The following is a 20,140-nucleotide window of genomic DNA, read 5'->3' on the forward strand; positions in this document are numbered from 1 at the left end:
TGGCATTGGATTCATTAAGAAAAAAGTGTTAGATGAACACGGCCTAAATAGCACTGGATGCACCCTTACAGTTGGCAGTGGATGAGCACGGACAGATAGCATTGGGATTGGCTGATACAGACGGAGAACGCTAGAGCTAGATGAGCTACTGCAGATAGCAGTGTAGATCCACTGTTAGCGAGCTAGCGCAGGCAGGGAGTTGGAGTGGGAGGCATAGCACCATGAACCCCAGAGAGAGCGGAGGAGGAGGAGTGGAGGCCATGGAGACCCAGGCGGGAGGGCTGGCGTTGGGGGAGGAGGGTGGCAAGGCCAGCCATGGAGGAGATGGAGAAGAGGGGGAAGAAGACAAGGCCTCAGCCTACGACTGCAACGTGTGTGGCCGGAGCTTCCCCTTCCAGAGCTCTCTGTCGCAGCACATGCGGCGCCACACAGGCGCACGCCCCTACAAGTGTCCCTACTGCGACCACCGTGCCTCCCAGAAAGGCAACCTCAAGGTCCACATCCGCAGCCACAAGCTGCGCACACTCACTAGCCACCACCCCGAGGAGGCGGAGGATGGGCCAGAGGAGGAAGAGGAGGGGTCAGGTGAAGTGGGTGTGTCCGAGGGCCTGGACGGTGGAACCAGTCCGACGAAGAGCAGCTCGGCCTGTAACAGGGTCGTCAACGGAGACGCTAACACAGAAGAGGGCATAGGGAAGACGGCGGTGAGGAGCGTCAAAAGGGAGAAGTCGAGCTCTGAGCAGCGGCCATATTGCTGCCGTCTGTGTGGGTACCAGACCCAGCGCGAGGACCAACTCCTCAGTCACATCGAGAAGGTCCACATCACAGCCGACATGGAGGACGAGACTAACCCAGTGAGTCAGGAGGCAGTGGCAACGGAGGGAGAAACAGGGACTCAGGTCACTGATGGGGCCTTCCCCTGTGAGACGTGTGGCCAGGTGTTCACACAGGCCTGGTTCCTTAAGTCCCACATGAAGAAACACGCAGGCCTCCTTGAGCACTGTTGTCGGGTGTGCGGCCGCCGTTTCAGGGAAGCCTGGTTCCTCAAGAGCCACATGAAGACCCACACTGGCTCCAAGGCCTCCGGCCGGGGGAAACCCAAGGCAGACTCCCAAGAGGCCGCGGCCACCATCAACGACGTGGCCCAAGACCCAGAGACCAATGTGACCTCCACAAACCTTTACCAGGTTTGCTCCAAGTGTGGCAACCTGTTCCATGACAGAGAGAGCCTGAGGACCCACGAGAAGGTCCACAACCAGGCTAAGCAGCCAACACAGGGCCAGAGACGACCTAGTGATGACGGGGACTCTCCCAGTGCCAAAAGGCGCCTCCTGGACTACCTCAGCCTCCGCCCAGCTGCCGAAGAAAAGCCCCAGGAAGAGAAGAGGCGCTTGGGCCAGAGAATCCCCGAGCTGGACCCAGTTTGTAGCTACCAGGCCTGGCAGCTGGCTACTCGGGGCAGGGTTCTGGAGCCTGTGGAGGCATACAGTATAAAGGCTACGGCAGGTGGAGAAGGGGATGAGGTCCTGGCTGGAGGGACCGTGGTGTACGAGAAGGAGAGCAGCCGCTACATCCTGGAGGGCCAGCAGAGGGAGAGACGCTCAGGGAGACGCAGCAGCACCAGCGGGGGAGGGGGTAGTAGCCACTACACCTCCCCAGGGGAGCACACCCCCGAGAGCCTGAGCGACTCGGAGTACCGTCCCTCCTCCCGCCAGGGCCGACGTCCCTCGTCCTTCCAGCAGAGCCAGACCAAGTCCACCGAGTGCTTTGAGTGCGGAAAGGTGTTCCGCAGCCGCCACCAGATGATTGTGCACCAGCGGGTCCACCAGAGGCGAGACGGGGGCAGGGGTTCCGGGTCCGGAGGGGACAACAGGGCAGGGCAAGGAGTGGACCGCTGGGGATCCACCAGTGACCCCGAATCAGGCTCTCCCAGCAGGCCCAGCACCCCAGGGTACGGGAACTCACCACCAGCCTCCACCCTGGGAGAGGACGCCCCTGAGATGAGCACCGCCGATGCAGTCCAACTGGCAGGTTAGTGAACAAACCTCGACTGTTAGTTCCTGACCCTAATATAAGCCTTCTGTCGGGTGACCTTAGTTGGACTAGTGAGGGGGGAAATTGGGCAATATTTGAGAGGAAATAGAATGTAAACAAAACCCTTTCTCTGACAACAGCAAGTTATTTAGCTCTGTCCTCAACGCGCAGATGTTGTATGCAGATTTAGAATGACAACAGCCCCAAGAGATAAGCTTCAATGTAAGGAATATGTTAAGCATGCTGTAGGAGCTCATTCCTTTTCAAGCTCTTTCAATGCCCCTGATCTTGACACTCTCACTAGCAAACATCTGTTGGTGAGATCCCTATCATTGTGATTCCATCTCATCAACTCAGCCCCATATGGAGTGGGGACATGAGCCACCCTGTGGCGATAGTCGGAACTGCTCAGGATCTGTTTTTGAGTGTGCTTTACAAAAACAACATGATAGACTGTATCATGTCAGGTCATTATATTCTCATTTGTGTTCAAGCCACTGTTGAAAAGAACAAGACTGTTGACAAAAGCAGTCCGAGATGAAAAGTCAATGGGTGGTTTGATGAAAGCTTATGCTTTGAAAGTGGCATTACAATGGAGTTGGAATTTTTGGAATGCCTATCATTTCTTCACTCCTTTGAGCAATAAACACTGTGAAAAAAGTCTTGAGCTATAAACACCGGGGGGGGGGGAAATCATGATAAACATATACATCTGGGTTGATTTAAGAGTCAAGATTGCTTGGTATGTATGTTTTGTTCTTCAGAAGGGTACAGACAGGTATTTGAGTGGGTGTCAGTGTTAGCACTAACTTGTTGAAAATATGTCTCTGCTTATCATGTTTTCATACACAGTTTAAGAATCAGAGCTTAGTCTTTCACTCTCTTCCCTGGCGGTTTAGAATGGCAGAAATAGAAGTAGCTTTTCTTCGGGCTCGAGCAGTGTGCTATTTCAGCTTTTCCTGTCTCAGGAAACCCCCCCTTTTATCTGTGTGAATATGTTTTTGCTCTCCTTTAAAAAAAAAATATTTACAGTGAAAAAATCTGTATTTTTTCTCCCCCTCAGCTTTCAACATGAGAATGTTTGAAAATTGAGCAGAGAGAAATAGAGAAATAGCATGAGAACACCCAACCATAGACGTTCAGTAGACTAAAGAAAGAAAGGAGCACTTGTTGCTTTTTTAGTCGACATAGTGTCACACACAAGAAAAAAATAAAACACTTTTTCATGTCTGTTGTGAACTTCCTGTTTTGTCATTCATGTACTAAATCCTCAGACAGAAACATGTATTTATTCAGTTAGTATGCAGAGAATGGATCTTACTTATGATATCCCTTAGGATGTTATGTGCAGTAGCCTATGTATGAGAACATTAAGAATATTAACTCGTGCAGTCAGAGCCATGAGTGAGTAGCCTGGTTCCAGAACTGTTAGTGCAGTATAGACAACTCAACATGTTTGTCATCACAATGACCATAGGAGTCCGCACAAACAGATCTGGGACCAGGCTAATGAGAGATTGAGGAGATTTTAAGATCACAGCAATGGATTCTGAGTGAGGAGTGAGCATTGTTTTTTTCCTCCCTCATGGCAGTCGGTTTAAAACATAACTCAGGGTCATGTTCATTAGGTTACACAATGAAATACATTTTTAAATGTTCTACAACAGAAAATACAAATAAGAATTTCTTATTGGACAAGGACAGGTAGTCCCTCCCTGTTTTTCAGTTTTTTTCCCCATTTGACGCCAAATGAACAGGACACCGGCTGTGGCAGTGATGGCCACATTTTACATTTACATTTTAGTAATTTATCAGACGCGACTTACAGTTAGTGCATTCATCGTAAGATAGCTAGGTGGGACAAACACATATCACAGTCATAGCAAGTACATCTTCCCTCAATAAAGTAGCTATTAGTAAAGTCTGAGCTAGTAAGGCGGTGACAAAAGTCAAGTGTGAGTGTTAGTTCACAAAACCTTTTCTGGGGGGGGGGGGGGGGGGGGGGTGCGAGGGGGGGTGATGTTGTGGGATTACTTAAAATACTCTTTGAAGAGGTAGAGTTTCACTTGTTTTCGGAAGATGGGCAGGGACTCTGCTGTCCTAGTGGGAGGGTCAAGAGACCAGAGGTAGCAGAATGGAGTGCTCGGGTTGCGGGTGTAGGGTTTGAGTGCAGCCTGAAGGTAGGGAGGGGCAGTTCCTCTTGCTGCACTGTAGGCAAGTACCATGGTCTTGTCGTGGAACTAAGCTTCAGTGGAGTGTGAAGAGGAGCGGAGTGACATGGGAAAACTTGGGAAGGTTGAACACCAGGCGGGCTGCAGCATTATGGATACGTTGCAGGGGTTTGATGGCACAAGCGGGGTCCCAGCCAACAGCGTAGTCCAGACAGGAGATGACAAGTGCCTGGATTAGGACCTGCGCCGCTTCCTGTGTGGGTTAGGGACGTACTCTACGGATTTTGTAGAGTATGAACCTGCAGGAGCAAGTCACTACTTTGACGTCTGCAGAGAACGACAGGGTGTTGTCCAGGGTCTCGTCAAGGTTCTTTGCACTCTCGTAGGGGGACACCGTGGAGTTGTCAACTGTGATGGAGAGGTCTTGGAGCGGGAAGGCCTTCCCCGGGAGGAAGAGAAGCTACGTCTTGTCGATGTTGAACTTGAGGTGGTGAGCCAACTTCTAAGTTAAGATATCTGCCAGGCACGCAGAGATGCGTTTCGCCACCTGGGCATCAGAAGGGGGGAATGAGAAAAGTAGTTGAGTGTCATCCGCATAACAATGATATGAAAAATCATGTGAGGTTATTTCGGAGCCGAGTGACTTGGTGTATTGAGAGAAGAGGGCCTAGAACCGATCCCTGGGGGACACCAGTAGTGAGAGTACGTGGTGCAGATACAGATCCTCTGCACGTCACCTGGTAGGAGTGGCTTGCCAGGTAAGATGCAATCCAAGAGTGTGTAGAGCCTGAGACGCCCAGCCCTGAGAGGATGGAGAGGAGGATCTGATGGTTCACGGTGTCGAAGGCAGCGGATAGTCCTAGGAGGATGAGAACAGAGGAGAGAGAGAGTCAGCTTCTGTGACACAGAGAAGAGCGGTCAGAGATCGTTCTGAGATAGATAGTGAGAGAGTTGGTTAGAGACAGCACGCTCAAGCATTTTGTAAAGAAAGGAAAGAAGGGATACTGGTCTGTAGTGTTTGACGTCAGAGGAGTTGAGTGTTGATTTCAGGGATGAGTTGATGAGGGTAGTGAGGAATGGGAGAAGGCCTCCAGAGATGGCCTAGAGAAGGGAGGAGGGGATGGGGTCGAGCGGGCAGGTTGTTGGGCAGCCGGGCCTCACTAGCCGCAGGATTTCATCTGGAGAGAGAGGGGAGGAAGCGGTCAAGGTGTAGGGTTGTTCTGTGGGACCACTGGACTCAATAGGCTGAGCGAAGTCTTCTTTTCAAAGTGGTTGACAAAGTCGTCTGCAGAGAGGGAGGGAGGCAGAGGGGGTGGAGGATTAAGGAGGGAGGAGAAGGTGGAAAGAGCAATCTCAGATCCCCTGTCAGACAGTCCGGTAACAGGGCCTGGTAGGACGTCCTCTGCCCTACCTATACCCTCTATGTTCCACTGGCTGGTTACCTAATCCCCGCTGACGCCATCCAGTCACCCTGATCCCTATCCTGCTCTCCACGTCTCAGGGATTTGTTATTTATAGAGACACTCCTAATGGACACACATACTCTCAGAGGACACACACACACCTAGCATGCACCAGCTGCATACCTCCCTGCGTCCCACTGCTGGCTTGCCTCTGAAGCTAAACAGGGTTGGTCCTGGGTGGGAGACCAGATGCTGCTGGAAGTGGTGTTGGAGGGCCAGTAGGAGGCACTCTTTCTTTCCTTTGGTAAAAAAAAAAGATCCCAATTCCCCAGGGCAGTGATTGGGGACATTGCCCTGTGTAGGGTGCCGTCTTTCAGATGGGACATTAAACGGGTGCCCTGACTCTCTGTGGGTCACTAAAGATTCCATGGCACTTATTATAAGAGTAGGGGTGTTAACCCCGGTGTCCTGGCTAAATTCCCAATCTGGCCCTCATACCATCATGGCCACCTAATCTTCCCCAGTTTCCAATATTGGCTCATTCATCCCATTCCTCTCCTCTGTAACTATTCCCCAGGTCGTTGCTGTAAATGAGAATGTATTGTGAGTCAACATACCTGGTAAAATAAGGGTAAAATACAAATAAATGCATGTGCACACTCAGTTATACACACAAACACACACACACACATACTCACTCCCAGACAGGCTCGCCAATCAGATCAAGCGTTGAACGGCGATAGCAGGCAACCGCACAGCTGATGTTTTGGCGGTGTCGGAGGTGGAACTGCGTTGGAGCTGTCAAATGTGATCATTGTCACGAAGCCACACCAGTCCCACTCGCGTTGGAAGTTCAGAGCGAGAAAGTCTAGGCTATATAAAAAATAATGATGCTCCAAATTAAAATCATTCAACAAAATAATACGGATTTATATCAGCCTAATCAGGGTGTAGATTACATCTCACGTCCCAGTAAACAAGCCTGCATGGCTGCAAGATTTCTCTTAATGCGACTCCGTGCAGCCAATGGCAATGTCCGCTTTAGGGATACCGTGAGCCTCTTGGGGATTTGACAGCTCTTACGCCGTTCCGCCTCCGACACGTCAAAACATCAGCTGTGCGGATGTTGGTTAAAGCGGATTTGATTGAATCGGTCCCCGAGTCATTCAAATCAGGGGTTCATTCAAGGTTTGCACTGTTGACAATGTTGTTTATAGTTTGGAAATGCCAATGAACATGACTGGATGGCTGCAGGAGTGTGCTGCTCAGGTGATATCTTATCAGGTGATCAGGTCCATGGAGGTGAGGTGATACACTGCTGAGGAGTTGGCAGGTTGCCACCCTGTCCATCACTCTTATCATCCCCAGACAGAGACAGTATTTAAAGTCCTTTTTTTAAAACCTATTTACTATTTGTACAGGAGAACATGATCATTTTCAGGCCATTACTTATGAAGTGTGGATAGTCTTTCTAAATGGCTGAGTAATGTAGGTTTAGAATGTTTGTATGGTTACTGTCGGCAGTGGAAATGGTGAGCGCAAGCCAGATCTGGTTCTGGGTTCCAGGAGTACATGCATGTCTGCACTGCACGTGGAGGAGAAGAGCGTCGCTACAGTGCCAGTCTCGATTGCCTTGACTCCCACAGAGTGCTGAGTGGGAGGGAGCGAGGGAGGCAGGGAGGGCGGGAGGGAGCAAGCGAAGGAGGGAGGGAGCGAGGGAGGTGTGCAGTTAATGGCGGACATCCCACCCAGTGTTTGTTTATGTCAGATGGATGTTATTTCCCCCCGTGGTTTCCCCTTGGCAGCGAGGCAGGTTATGGCACTGACAGCTCTATGGGAACCAGGGCTTTCCCCTTCTTAAACACAGACATGCACACATGCACCATCTACTAGCACAGACTTTTCTGATAGTACGTTTTTACTCGATACAGTAGCTAACTATGTATGACTGAGAGATGTGGTTGTCTCACCTAGCTATCTTAAGATGAATGCATTAACTATAAGTAGCTCTGGATAAGAGCTAAATGACTAAAATGTCAAATGTAAAACACACTCACGCACGCACGCGCACACACACACACACACACACACACACACACACACACACACACACACACACACACACACACACACACACACACACACACACACACACACACACACTCAGAGATTAGCCTCCAGCTCAACCCTGGCTGGGTGTTAGCCACTGCAGTATGTGGATAATAGGGAAGCCAAAATGAAAAGCAGATGGCAGTGGCATGTTCTAAGTGTGTGTGTGTGTGTGTGTGTGTGTGTGTGTGTGTGTGTGTGTGTGTGTGTGTGTGTGTGTGTGTGTGTGTCCATTTGTTTCAGTGGGCAAGGGAGGTCTTGTACGTCACAAGGCACTGAGTGTGTGGACATGTAACGGATGTGAAATGGCTAGCTAGTTAGCGGGTACGCGCTAATAGCATTTCAATCGGTTACGTCACTTGCTCTGAGACCTGAAGTAGGGTTTCCCCTTGCTCTGCAAGGGCCGTGGCCTTTGTGGAGCGATGGGTAACGATGCTTCGTGGGCGACCGTTGTTGATGTGTGCAGAGGGTCCCTGGTTCGCGCCTGTGTCGGGGCGAGGGGACGACGTAAAGTTATACTGTTACATTGATGCTGTTGACCCGGATTACTGGTTGCTGCGGAAAAGGAGGAGGTTGAAAGGGGGGTGAGTGTAACGGATGTGAAATGCCTAGCTAGTTAGCGGGTACGCGCTAATAGCATTTCAATCGGTTACGTCACTTGCTCTGAGACCTGAAGTAGGGTTTCCCCTTGCTCTGCAAGGGCAGCGGCCTTTGTGGCGCGATGGGTAACGATGCTTCGTGGGCGACCGTTGTTGATGTGTGCAGAGGGTCCCTGGTTCGCGCCCGAGGTCGGGGCGAGGGGACGGTTTAAAGTTATACTGTTACAGACACATATCCTCCTTAATTAAAGGGGCAATCTGGAGTTGCTACATCCATTTTTGTAATGATAAATGAAGGATATGTACCCATTGGATTCTTGAAGAATATAACTTAGAAATGCCTCATGAGCTTAGTTCAACTCCGGTGCCCCAGCAGAACCCAACATATAAGCTTGTTTGACCCTGATTTTTGTAAACAAAGTAAACATCCATTGCTCTGTCTATGAATTTGAGAGTGGTTACATATCGCCAGTCCCATCTCCAGGGGCATATCTCCAGGGGCGAGGAGCGTGCTTCGTTATTGTTTCAACTGCTGATTGCCGCCTTAAGGGGCCTCAAGAAGTGTTACTGGACATTTGTGTGTGTTTTGTGTTTCTTCCGGTATGAGGGAGAGAGAGTGAGAGGTGGGTGATCAATGCTCTGGAGTAGTGTGGGTGTTTTTGTATTCATGTTTATGTGTGATAGATTGCGTGGGGTTCTGTTAATGTGTGTGTGTGCAGGGTGGATTCAGTATATATGCCACCATGTGGCGAACATTGAGAACTGCACTCTACAACCAGTAGAAATATACACTGAACAATAATATAAACGCAACAAAGATTTGACTGAGTTACAGTTCAGAAAAGGAAGTCAGTCAATTGAAATCAATTCATTAGGCCCTAATCTATGTATTTTACATGACTGATCACAAATACCTTAAAAAAAGGAGGGGCGTGGATCAGAAAACCAGTCGGTATCTGGTGTGACCACCATTTGCCTCATGCAGCGCGACCTCTCCAGCGTGCCAGAGCCATCGAAGGTGAGCATTTGCCCACTGAAGTCGGTTACGACGACGAACTGCAGTCAGGTCAAGACCCTGGTAAGGATGACGAGCATGCAGATGAGCTTCCCTGAGATGGTTTCTGGTAGTTTGTGCAGAAATTCTTCGGTTGCGCAAACCTTCAGTTTCATCAGCTGTCCGGGTGGTTGGTCTCAGACGATTCCGCAGGTGAAGAAGCCAGATGCGGAGGTCCTGGGCTGGTGTGGTTACACGTGGTCTGCGCTTGTGATGCCGGTTGGATGTATTGCCAAATTCTTTAAAATGAAGAGGAGGTAGCTTGGAGGCAGCTTTTGGTAGAGAAATTAACATTCAATTTTCTGCCAACAGCTCTGGTGAACATTCCTGCAGTCAACATGCCAATTGCATGCGCCCTTAAAACGCGAGACATCTGTGGCAATGTGTTGTGTGAGAGAACTACACATTTTAGAGTGGGATTTTGCCTCCAGCACAAGGTGCACCTGTGTAATGATCATGCTGTTTAATCAGCTTCTTGTTATGCCACACCTGTCAGGTGGATGGATTATCTTGGCAAAGGAGAAATGCTCACTGACAGGGATCTAAACAAATTTGTGCACAACATTTAAGAGAGTTAAGCATTTTGTGAATATGGAACATTTTGGTGATCTTTTATTTCAGTTCATGAAACACTTGACATGTTGCGTTTGTATTTTTGTTCAGCGTAGTAATGCAGCCAATTTAAATACATTAATCAGGGTATCAAAAGGCAGGAAGACTATTTTCCCTTCAGTTATTCTTATCGTGATATCAGAAACCATGATCATACTCATCATTAGGCCTAGGAATACTTCTCGCATCAGAGTGAATTTCTACATGTTGTTAATTTCCCGATAAAAGACACTGTTTACTCTCGTATGTCGGAATAATCTGGAATGACACTCTTTTGTGACATGTACAGATGCACTGAATCAGATGCGAATGCCATACATTTTAGCCTATGGGAGAGTCTCAATTGCATTTCCTTGACTCTTGTCCGCTCTCCTGGCCTCCTTCTCAAAAACCCATTGTATAAGAAAATCAGAATTCCCACCCCTCTGACCTTATGCTCCTATTGGTTTTGGGAAGGAGGCGAGGAGAGGGGACATGAGGTATCAATTCAGATTCTCTCCATATATTCTTATGGTTTGGTATTTAGGCCAACACTGTCACCAAGTGGTCATGAGGAAGCGCAACACCCCCTTTTTCATGGAACATGACTCAATTAAACTTGTCAGCTACTATTTCAAGCATACCTCTAGGCAGATCAATGTTTTGTAGAATGTTTCATAGACGTTAGTAAAACAGAATGTTCATATAATGTTTGTAGAATGCAGTGGTGTAAATTAACTAAGTAGAAATACAGAAAGTTCGGAAAGCACCAAGTAGAAATATGTTTAACCATTTATTAAAGAATGGATAATGCCAGTCTTGCCGATATAGGCTCTGCTCCTTCAGGGTAGTTCACTACCCAAGCAAAGCGTCAATATATAAAATGACCAACAAGCAGTGAGCAGTAAGCTATAAAAATCCCCCAGCAGGAAAACAGAACCTAACAGGTGGAGGCAAAAGAAGCAAAAGCATTACTAGCAGTAGCAGCAAGTGGTAGCAGGATATGTGAGCAGAACCGGTCAGCTTAAATAGACCACCATATAAGGCAGGCGTGATTTTTGCTAGCATCTAATTGGTGCAATCTCAGCTGATACGTCAGGCAGGGACTCGGGTTCTGTTTCTGAACTGACTTCTCTTTATTTGTTTTTTGGGTATCTGTACTTTACTTTCCTACTTATTTTTTGACAACTTTTACAATTTACTCCACTACATTCCTAAAGGAAATATGTACTCTCTACTCATGCCATACATTTTACCTGACATCCAAAAGTGCTCGTTACATTTTGAATGCTCAGGCAGGAGAGCGATATGGTCCAATTCACGCACCTATCAATATAACGTGTTGTCATCCCTACTACCTCTGATCTGGCGGACTCACTAATCACAAATACTGGATTTGTATTTAGTATTTTATTAGGATCCCCATTGGCTGCTGCCAAGGCAGCCTCTACTCTTCCTGGATTCCAAACAGGAATAAAGCAACAGATCGCAACCAAAATCATTGTCTACATCATTAATAAAACAATACATCGCACAAGACATTGTGAGCTATACAAATGTACACTGCTCCACAATCGCACATGTACAATGTACTAGTGTGTGTCTCTTTGTGCCATGAGGTGTTGTTTTGTCTGTTTTTTAAAAATCAGATTTGAACGCTAGCTTGAGCTACCTTATGTGAAAGAGAGTTCCATGTAGTCATGGCTCTATTTGCTACTGTTTGTAATAATGTCTGAGTGTTGGAGTGTGCCCCTGTCTGTCCATAAAAAAATACAAATAAAATATATTTATGCCGTCTGGTTTGCTTAATATAATATAAAGAATTCGATGCAATTACTTTTTACTCAAATATGAAAATGTACTTTTTCCACCAGATACTTTTAGACTTTTGCTCAAGTAGTATTTTACTGGGTTACTTTCACTTTTACTTGAGTCATTGTGTATTAATTACTTTCACTCAAGTATGACAATTGAGTACTTTTCCCACCACTGGTCGAATGTTTCAGAGAAGTGACCAAACCATCTCTGTTCTGTTTTGCCTTCCACAGATGAGAAGCCTTACGTCTGCAGCCTGTGTGACTTTGTCAGCACGGAGTCCTCTGCCTTCCTGTCCCATCTACGTCTCCAGCACACCTGTGACGGCCGACCCATTCCCAACCCCAGCTCCAGCTCTGAGAGAGGCACCCCCAGTAGCTTCCCCAAGCTGAAGAGGGCCCTCCTCGACGGGCTTGCTCAAACCTCTGCCCCCCACCCTTACCTCTCTGCCCGGCCGTCGAGAGACAAATGCACCGACGGGAGCAGTTCACCCACTGACCCTCACCATATTGCTCCTCTGGACCTGTGTGTGAGAGCCGAGGGTCACAGGGGCCCGGCCTCCTCAGCCCTTCAGCAGAAGGGCCTGCCCAGTCATAAGTGCTCCTACTGCTCCCACTCCACCCACTACCTGGAGGTGCTGTGGATGCACCAGACTGTCGCCCATCGCATCAACAGCAGTGCCCTGGCCCCCAAATGGGCCCTCCTGAAGAATGGCTTCAAGGGCCCCCGAGAGGGTTCGTCCTCCAGGAGACGCACGGGCCCTCCTCCCGCTCTGGATGGGAGGGAGTGTCCCCCGTTGCCCCCTGTGGTGCGCACCCCCCGCACACGCCCCCCATCGTTGAATGGGGGCCAGAAGAAAGACGTCAGGGACAGGGCAGCCAGTCAACCCAGCACCTCTTCCTCCTCCACACAAGGATCCTCCTCCTCTGCCTCAGGCTCCCAGAGTGTGCGGCCTCCCAGGGCAGGCAGCAGACAGAGAGGCGAGGCTGTGCCGGATCAGGGCCAGCGCTCTCGCTCTAACTCCAGGCCCAGGGTGGAGATCTACCCACGGGGAGGCTCCTTGACCGGCTCCCTGGAGAAGAGCACTGCGGCCGGGGCTCCCCAGCGACCCTCAGCCCCTAGCCCCAGTGTTGGAGGAACCACCAGGCTGGTGGATAGGTACATGTTGCCTCAGGAAGGCCTTGGATTCATGCTGTCCAGCAAACATGGCCTGGCAGAGTACAGCAGAGCCAGGAGCTCGCCTCAGCCCCAGCCCAAGTCCAGCAGCTCCCAGTCTCACCCCCAGTCCCAGGGCAGACCCAGGGCAGAGCGCCCAGCCCACAACACCACCACGGCAGGCCAGGGCTATGGAGCCTCCCACTCCCAGACACTTGGGAGCGCTGTCCAGGTATCCTCCACCTCTTCCTCCTACCCCTCCTCAGCCCAGCATGCGGAGGTGAAACAGGAGGAGGCACGGGGGGTGGAGACACCAGAGCTGCCCATGGACATCTTGAGCTTCCTGAAGAACTGTAACTCCAATGACCTGGCGACGCTCTACCACCGCTGGGGTGCCGCCAACCCCCTCCTGAACCCCACAGGTAAGAGCCAGGGCAGAGCTATGAAACAACCTTAGGTCCTTAAATAGATAGGAAAATATGTTTAGCGAACTTGGCACATGACGTGGACACAAAATAACATCAAGAAAACAGAGGGAACGTCCACTCATTGTTTGCCACTCTCACAAGAGATCTTTAATGACGGTAAAGTCACCCTCTGGCACAAAACTCAACCTTCTCACAAACAGTGAGAAAAAAATGACATTTTTTTCCACATTTAGGCCTGCTCTAATACTCAGATCCTCAGACATGTTTTTCATCTATGCAGCCTGTCAGTGCTGTGATGAGAAGGGGAGACATTGAGAAGGGTAGTAGCGATGATGATGAACATGCCTTAGGATCATGTGTTTAGAGGAAAGGCCAAATGTCAGGAGATGTTGAGCAGACCTTTTTTGGCTCGCTGATTGACAGCTCATGTCACATGTGGCGGGGAGCTTCACTGGACTGGATCTGCCAGCAGGACTGGCCCCTGAGGTGGTCAACACAAACACACGGGCTCAGTTGTGTACACGCACAGATGTATGCAGGCGTGCACACACACCGCGCACGCACGCACGCACACAAACACTCGCACGCCTACACACACACCATCTAGCAGAAGATGATTGATAGACAGGCCGACTGGCCAGTCTGACAGGAGCATAAATAATGAAAGGGAGATGCATTAAAGTAGCTGTGTGTGTGCTGACCATGTGTGTGTGTAGGAGCACACAAGCTACTGTATATTGTAAAAAGGCTGTATCTGGGGCAATGGCGGCTGGTGGGAGGCGTTATAGGAGGACGGGCTCATTGTAATGGCGGCAATGGAATACATGGAATGGTATGAAACACATCAAACATATGGGAATCACACGTTTGAGTCCGTTCCATTGATTCCATTCCAGCCGTTACAATGATCCCGTCCTCCTATAACGCCTCCCACCAGCCTCCACTGGTGATGTTATAACGGTGAAAGATGTGGCAGGACCTTCGTGGGTCTCTGTTCTGCAAGGCATATCTCCGCTCTCCCGGTGACCTGTCGCCAACTGTTTGGTTCAGGGCTCTGGCTGATGATACTCTCATAGACGGGGGGGGTAAGAGACATAATAATTAACCCAGCAGCAGCTGCTTTAGAAATGGTGATTACCAAAACATCCTGAATTTTCCCCGTATTCTGCTGCTGCTTTCCTAAGGTCAAGTGGGCCTCTGCTTAAGACACCCAGCTGGCAGGCTTCTATTCCTCCCCATGTTCCAGAGAGAGAAAACAGCCTGGGAGGCAGACGTATGACATCGCTGTCACCCGTCCAGGCAGATACCGTCACGCTCCGCCTTAGCCCTTTGAGTCAGATGCTATAAAGTGACCTTTTTTTGAGAAAGCCAGGATGTGTGTTGTTTGTGTGTGTGTGTGGCAGAGGGGTGGGGTGTGTGTGTGTGTGTGTGTGTGTGTGTGTGTGTGTGTGTGTGTGTGTGTGTGTGTGTGTGTGTGTGTGTGTGTGTGTGTGTGTGTGTGTGTGTGTGTGTGTGTGTGTGTATTAGTGTGTTTAGTCCAGCTCACTTGTCTTTCATTGGTGCCTCAGAGGGAGAGAGAGAGATGCTTGTGGGTCTGGCTGGATGTTTCCTGGGGCCAGGCAGGGTTAGATCTGCCAGAGACACTCTCAGTCACCTCCCCTCCCCTGTCACCCATACCACCAGCGGGTACCACGAGCCCAGGTACATGCCAAGGCAGGGCTGGGAACTCACCCCCTCACTCACTGCACACACCCCAAGGGCTTTTTGGCTGGCAGGGGAAGAGGTCATTGGAGGGGTTGGTAGTGGCGGTGGTGGGGAGGACAGGGGATATGTGACGATGGATGGACCAAGTTGGTCTCTCTCGTCTTCCTGCTGCCTCCCTGCATCCTGCATCACCGGATGACACGCCGGTGATCTTTTATATTCCCCTTCTGCACATGTACACACACGTACAAATAAACAGAACTCACTCTCTCTCTCTCTCTCTCTCTCTCTCTCTCTGTCTCTCTCTCTCTCTCTCTCTCTCGCTCTCTCTCTCTCTCTCTCTCTCTCTCTCTCTCTCTCTCTCTCAAACACACACACACACCTGACATGTGACACGCGGGCTGGGCAGCGGAGCGGGCACATCACAGCCGGGGCGTTTTAATTGGCTGTAATTTATGCGGCGGCCATGTAGCTGTGTGTGTCTGCCTGTCAGAGCCTGAGATGATGCTGTGTGACAGCTGCAGTCCAACCCCTGGAGCTAGCCTCCCATAATGACACATTAGACATACTAATGATGCTTCCCTCTCTATACTCTACTCTTCTCTACTAGAGTTGAGGCTAGCTCTCTCCAGCCAGAGACGAGAGACTAGTCTGACCACGTCTGTCGGCGTCTACTCCTTTATGGCCCTGTGTTCCATTCATATACTTCCAATCAATCAATTACACGTGATTATAAAGTCCTTTTTACATCAGCAGATGTCACAAAGTGCTTATACAGAAACCCAGCCTAAAGCCCCGAAGAGCAAGCAATGTAGATGTAGAAGCATGGTTGCTAAGAAAAACTCAGTTGAAAGGCAGGAACCTAGGAAGAAACCTAGAGAGGAACCAGGCTCCGAGGGGGTGCCAGTCCTCTTCTGGCTGTGCTGGTGGAGATTATGAGAGTACATAGTTTACGTCATTTTATGTATTGTTCGTCGTATTAAATCCCTCCCAAATGAAATCGCTCAAGGGGAGAGTTCTGCCACCACCTGTCCTCTCTGGAAGGTCATGCCATCTCTGTCTTGACCTGTGCCGGTGGATATTATAAGAGTACATGGCCATTAAGGCGAGATCGTTCTTCAAGATGTTCAAACGGTCATAGATGACCAGCCGGGTCAAATAATAATCACAGTGGTTATAGAGGGTGCAACAGGTCAGCACCTCAGGAGTAAATGCCAGTTGGCTTTTCATAGCTGAGCATTCAGAGGTCGAGGCAGCAGGTGCGGCCCTTCATTTAGTCCTTCCCTTCTATCTCTCCTTTTTTCTTTCCATCCTCCCATCCATCTCTACATCTTCATTTTGGTCATCAGGTTTTTTGTGTGGATTTTCATTTTTTTCTCTCAATTCCCCATTCCCCTTACTCTTCCTTTATCACCCGTTCCCTGTTACCTCTCTTTCTCTCTTCCCGTATCCCTCTCTCTGTGTCGTCACAGAGGGTGTGTGTTTTAAGATGACGTTTTAGCCCATGTTCCTCTCTCTCTGTGTTGTAGGGATGCTGAGGTCTCCGGTTCGACAAGGGGAATACGGCTGCCAAGAGTGCGGGAAGAGCTTCAGTCAGCCCAGTCACCTCCGCACACACATGAGATCCCACACAGGTAAATGGGGATTAACACAGACACACACACACACACACACACACACAAGCACATACATACGCAGGTGTGTGAATACACATGCACAAGTGCACATGTATGTGCGCACAAACACATATGCCTGTACACACACACGTGTACACACACACACACACACACACATACACATACAATCACATATCCAATACTGAACATCAGTACCATTCAACTAGATTATTTGTTCATGTGCGCTCCTCGGCCTGTGGGTTCATTCTTTGCCCTCGACCAGAATAGCTGTCTGTAGGTTGTAAACGAATATGATTTGCTGACCTGTGACAAATATTATACATTATTAATCACCTGTCAGTTAGAGAGAAGGAATTGTGCATGCTAGTGAACCATAGGATTTGTCCATCATGCCCACATATGTCTCCATTATCACTCATCCTTGTTCAGCAGCCAAACCAGTTATTGTGCCTCCTTTCTTATCTTTTCCTCTCCTCTGCTCCTCCTCTTCTTTGTCCTCTTTCTCCTCTCCTCTCTGGTCATGTCCATCAGTGGGGGCCAGCTGTAATAGGGGTAGACAGTGAGATAAGTAACTTCTTTATGGAGAGTGTGAATGATTTGTGGCACAGCCAGTGATGCTAAGTGACAGGAGCCAAACGGTAAGTGATGCAGAGGGAGTCCTCTTCCCCCCCAGCATCCACTGTAAACACACATGAGCGTGTGCAGGCATGCACACACACACACACACACACACACACTTTACCCCCTACACACACACACCGCACAAACACACACACACTGCACAAACACACACACAGAGAGAGAGAGAGTGAGCTGTAATTAATGTTGTCACCGATGGTTTTATTCAGCATGGACGTCATCCTCACGCGAAAGGCCAGTCACCCCGAGGCCTCCCATTAGCATGTCTGTGTCATATTAAATCACTGGCTTCACTCCACCAGGTCTCATCATCATCATCATCATCATCATCATCTAGCTCCACTCCGCTCTGCTGTTGTTGTGTTGTCTCTCTCTAACTAACTGGTCGTTGCTGTGGTGATGCTGGCGAATGGAGACTATGAGCTTTTTTTAAAAACAAGTACCCCCCCCCCCCCCCCCAACCCTCCTTCTTCCCCACAGTCGTGTTTGATTATAACGGACTCCGAGGTGCTGACGCTCAGACCAACCCCTCGGAAGCTCCCAAACAAGTATGTTGTTCCCATCGATTCACGTTGGGTTGCTGCTTCCCATTGCTTATGCCCGTTAGTTTTGTGTGCATGTGTTTGTCAGTGCATGTTTGCTGGTGCTCATGTCCTTTTTGTTTTATATTCATTCTGTTTTTTTCACTATGAGTTATGTGTCCTTCTGGAATCATCCCCTTTCAGACTACCCATATTTCTTGTTGTCACTATGTCACCAAGTGACTAGAACCATAGACAGCAACAATACAGTTCCGGTAGTCTGTCCCTGTGTGAAGGATTGGCCCTGAGAACACACAACATGTCTCTTTTCTCTCTGCATCAGATGAAAGTTTTCTGAGAAAGAGGGGGAGATAGAGAGAGGGTTAGGTGAGGTAAATCTCCTCTGCTTTGACATTCGGAAAGAGCCAGGTCTGCAAGCCGCACCTCCATCTTAATGAATCACCCATCCGCAAATTTATCGCAACGCTATGAATGATGGGAGCAGAAACAGCGTCGGGGTCCAATTAGATGTAGTGTTGGCGGTGCTTTACAGTGACGATAACCTTTAGTGTAATTTAGTGCACCACTCCCATCCAGCCTCCCTCCCCGCCTCTCTTCCTAACAGGACGACGGTGTCCTAGAGGTGCTCGCTTTCCGCTCACGTCTCAACCTGCCCGCCTGATCGTCTGGCTCTGCTTTTAGATTCCGCGTGATTAATTGTGTATTTTTGTGGTTTTATTTCCCCCACCGCAATATAATGATGTATGATAACACACATATTTTTCTGTTTCTTCTTCAGGTAACAGAGAGGGAAGAGAGGTTGAGGGCAGAAGGAGTCATTTGTTTTCCCCCATTTATATTCTTCCATTTATCATAGCGATAATTAGGCGCAATTAAATGGCACTGTCATTTGTTTAGTTCAGGTGTGCTGTTGCTTATTTATGTGATGGCGTCAGAACCAGTTGTAGGTCATTCTAATTAGCAAAGCGAGTGGGTGGGGCCGGCTGATTGAGGGAAAGAGAGAGAGAGAAATGAAGTAGGACTTGCGTGGCCCTTTTCCACACGCGTCAGGCTTCTCTCACAGGAGACGAGGGCAGGTTCATGTAGGTTAGAAACGAGGAAAGTGAACTTGTTGTTTTTGGAATCAGGTGCGGTATATTTGAATGGTTTAGAAGTCTGTTGCCATGAGGTTTCATGATTTGGGGTTAAATTCGGTTTTTTTGTGCCTGTTTTGTGTTATAACTGTGTGTATGTATTCATGTCTTATTCATTGTACCGTTTAACTACAGTCAGTCCCAGCATGGTTTACGTCATTTTATGTATCGCTCCTCGTATTAGATCCCTCGCAAATGAAAGCGTTCCAGGGGAGATTTCTGCCGCCGCCTGTACTCTCTGAAAGGTTACGCCATGTCTGCCCTCTGTGTGACCTTTGAACTCTATGTGTCCTGTACTCTCTGAAAGGTTACGCCATGTCTGCCCTCTGTGTGACCTTTGAACTCTATGTGTGACCTCTGTGTGTGTTGTTGTGTGTGTGTCCCAAAGGGGAGAGACCGTTCCGGTGCCGCCTCTGCCCGTACCGAGCCTCTCAGAAAGGGAACCTAAAGACCCATGTCCAGAGTGTCCACCACGTGCATTTCGACAACGCCCAGTACCCTGATTACAGACCACCGGGACTGGGCCCCGAGCAGGAGGAGGAGCAGGGGGACTGGTTCTCACCCACCACCACCAACCCACCCCGACCTAATAACAGACCCACCAGCGTGACATCCCCAGGGCCTAAGATAGAGATAGAGACTCCATCCATATTCCCAGATGTGTCAGAGACACCACCTGACAGAGTGACATCAGAATGAACTCACCCCTATTGCCCTTTTAGATGAAATATTACCAGGACTATTTGAAATGTGTTTAAAAATAAGAACTAAAAGGATTTCTTGGAAAGAGAAGAGAAATCGGACACTGTGCAACCAAATGCTGTTTTTTTCCTCTGTGGAAATGGGCAAGGATGGCATGGTGGCATAGCGACGCCCCTATAGCTTTCCATTGTCCTATTTTCCCCCCATTTGATTTAGATTGTGATGAAATGGTTTTGTGCATTCCTCAGGACACTGATCCCTTAATAACACACGGCAGAATGGAGCAGCCAAGTTGGTGATGTTTACACTGACTGAACTGAACTCACTTAGCTAACCCTCCGATTGCAGCTGACTTGACAAGCTCAAGACGGTGTGTGTGTGTGTGTGTGTGTGTGTGTGTGTGTGTGTGTGTGTGTGTGTGTGT

The 20,140-nt window shown here is 49.0% G+C and overlaps 1 protein-coding gene across 1 annotated transcript; it reads left to right on the forward strand.

The window, feature by feature from the left end:
- Positions 1-221: 221 nt before the first annotated feature.
- Positions 222-20,107, forward strand: LOC120047120 (zinc finger protein 516-like). The gene is made up of 4 exons (XM_038992658.1): positions 222-2,031; positions 12,010-13,353; positions 16,593-16,697; positions 19,403-20,107. The coding sequence occupies exons 1-4, from the start codon at positions 222-224 to the stop codon at positions 19,711-19,713; spliced, it is 3,570 nt and encodes a 1,189-aa protein (XP_038848586.1). The 3' UTR covers positions 19,714-20,107.
- Positions 20,108-20,140: the final 33 nt, after the last annotated feature.

The sequence above is a fragment of the Salvelinus namaycush genome, chromosome 5 (genome assembly GCF_016432855.1).
Source record: "Salvelinus namaycush isolate Seneca chromosome 5, SaNama_1.0, whole genome shotgun sequence".
In the NCBI taxonomy this organism is placed as follows: domain Eukaryota; kingdom Metazoa; phylum Chordata; class Actinopteri; order Salmoniformes; family Salmonidae; genus Salvelinus; species Salvelinus namaycush.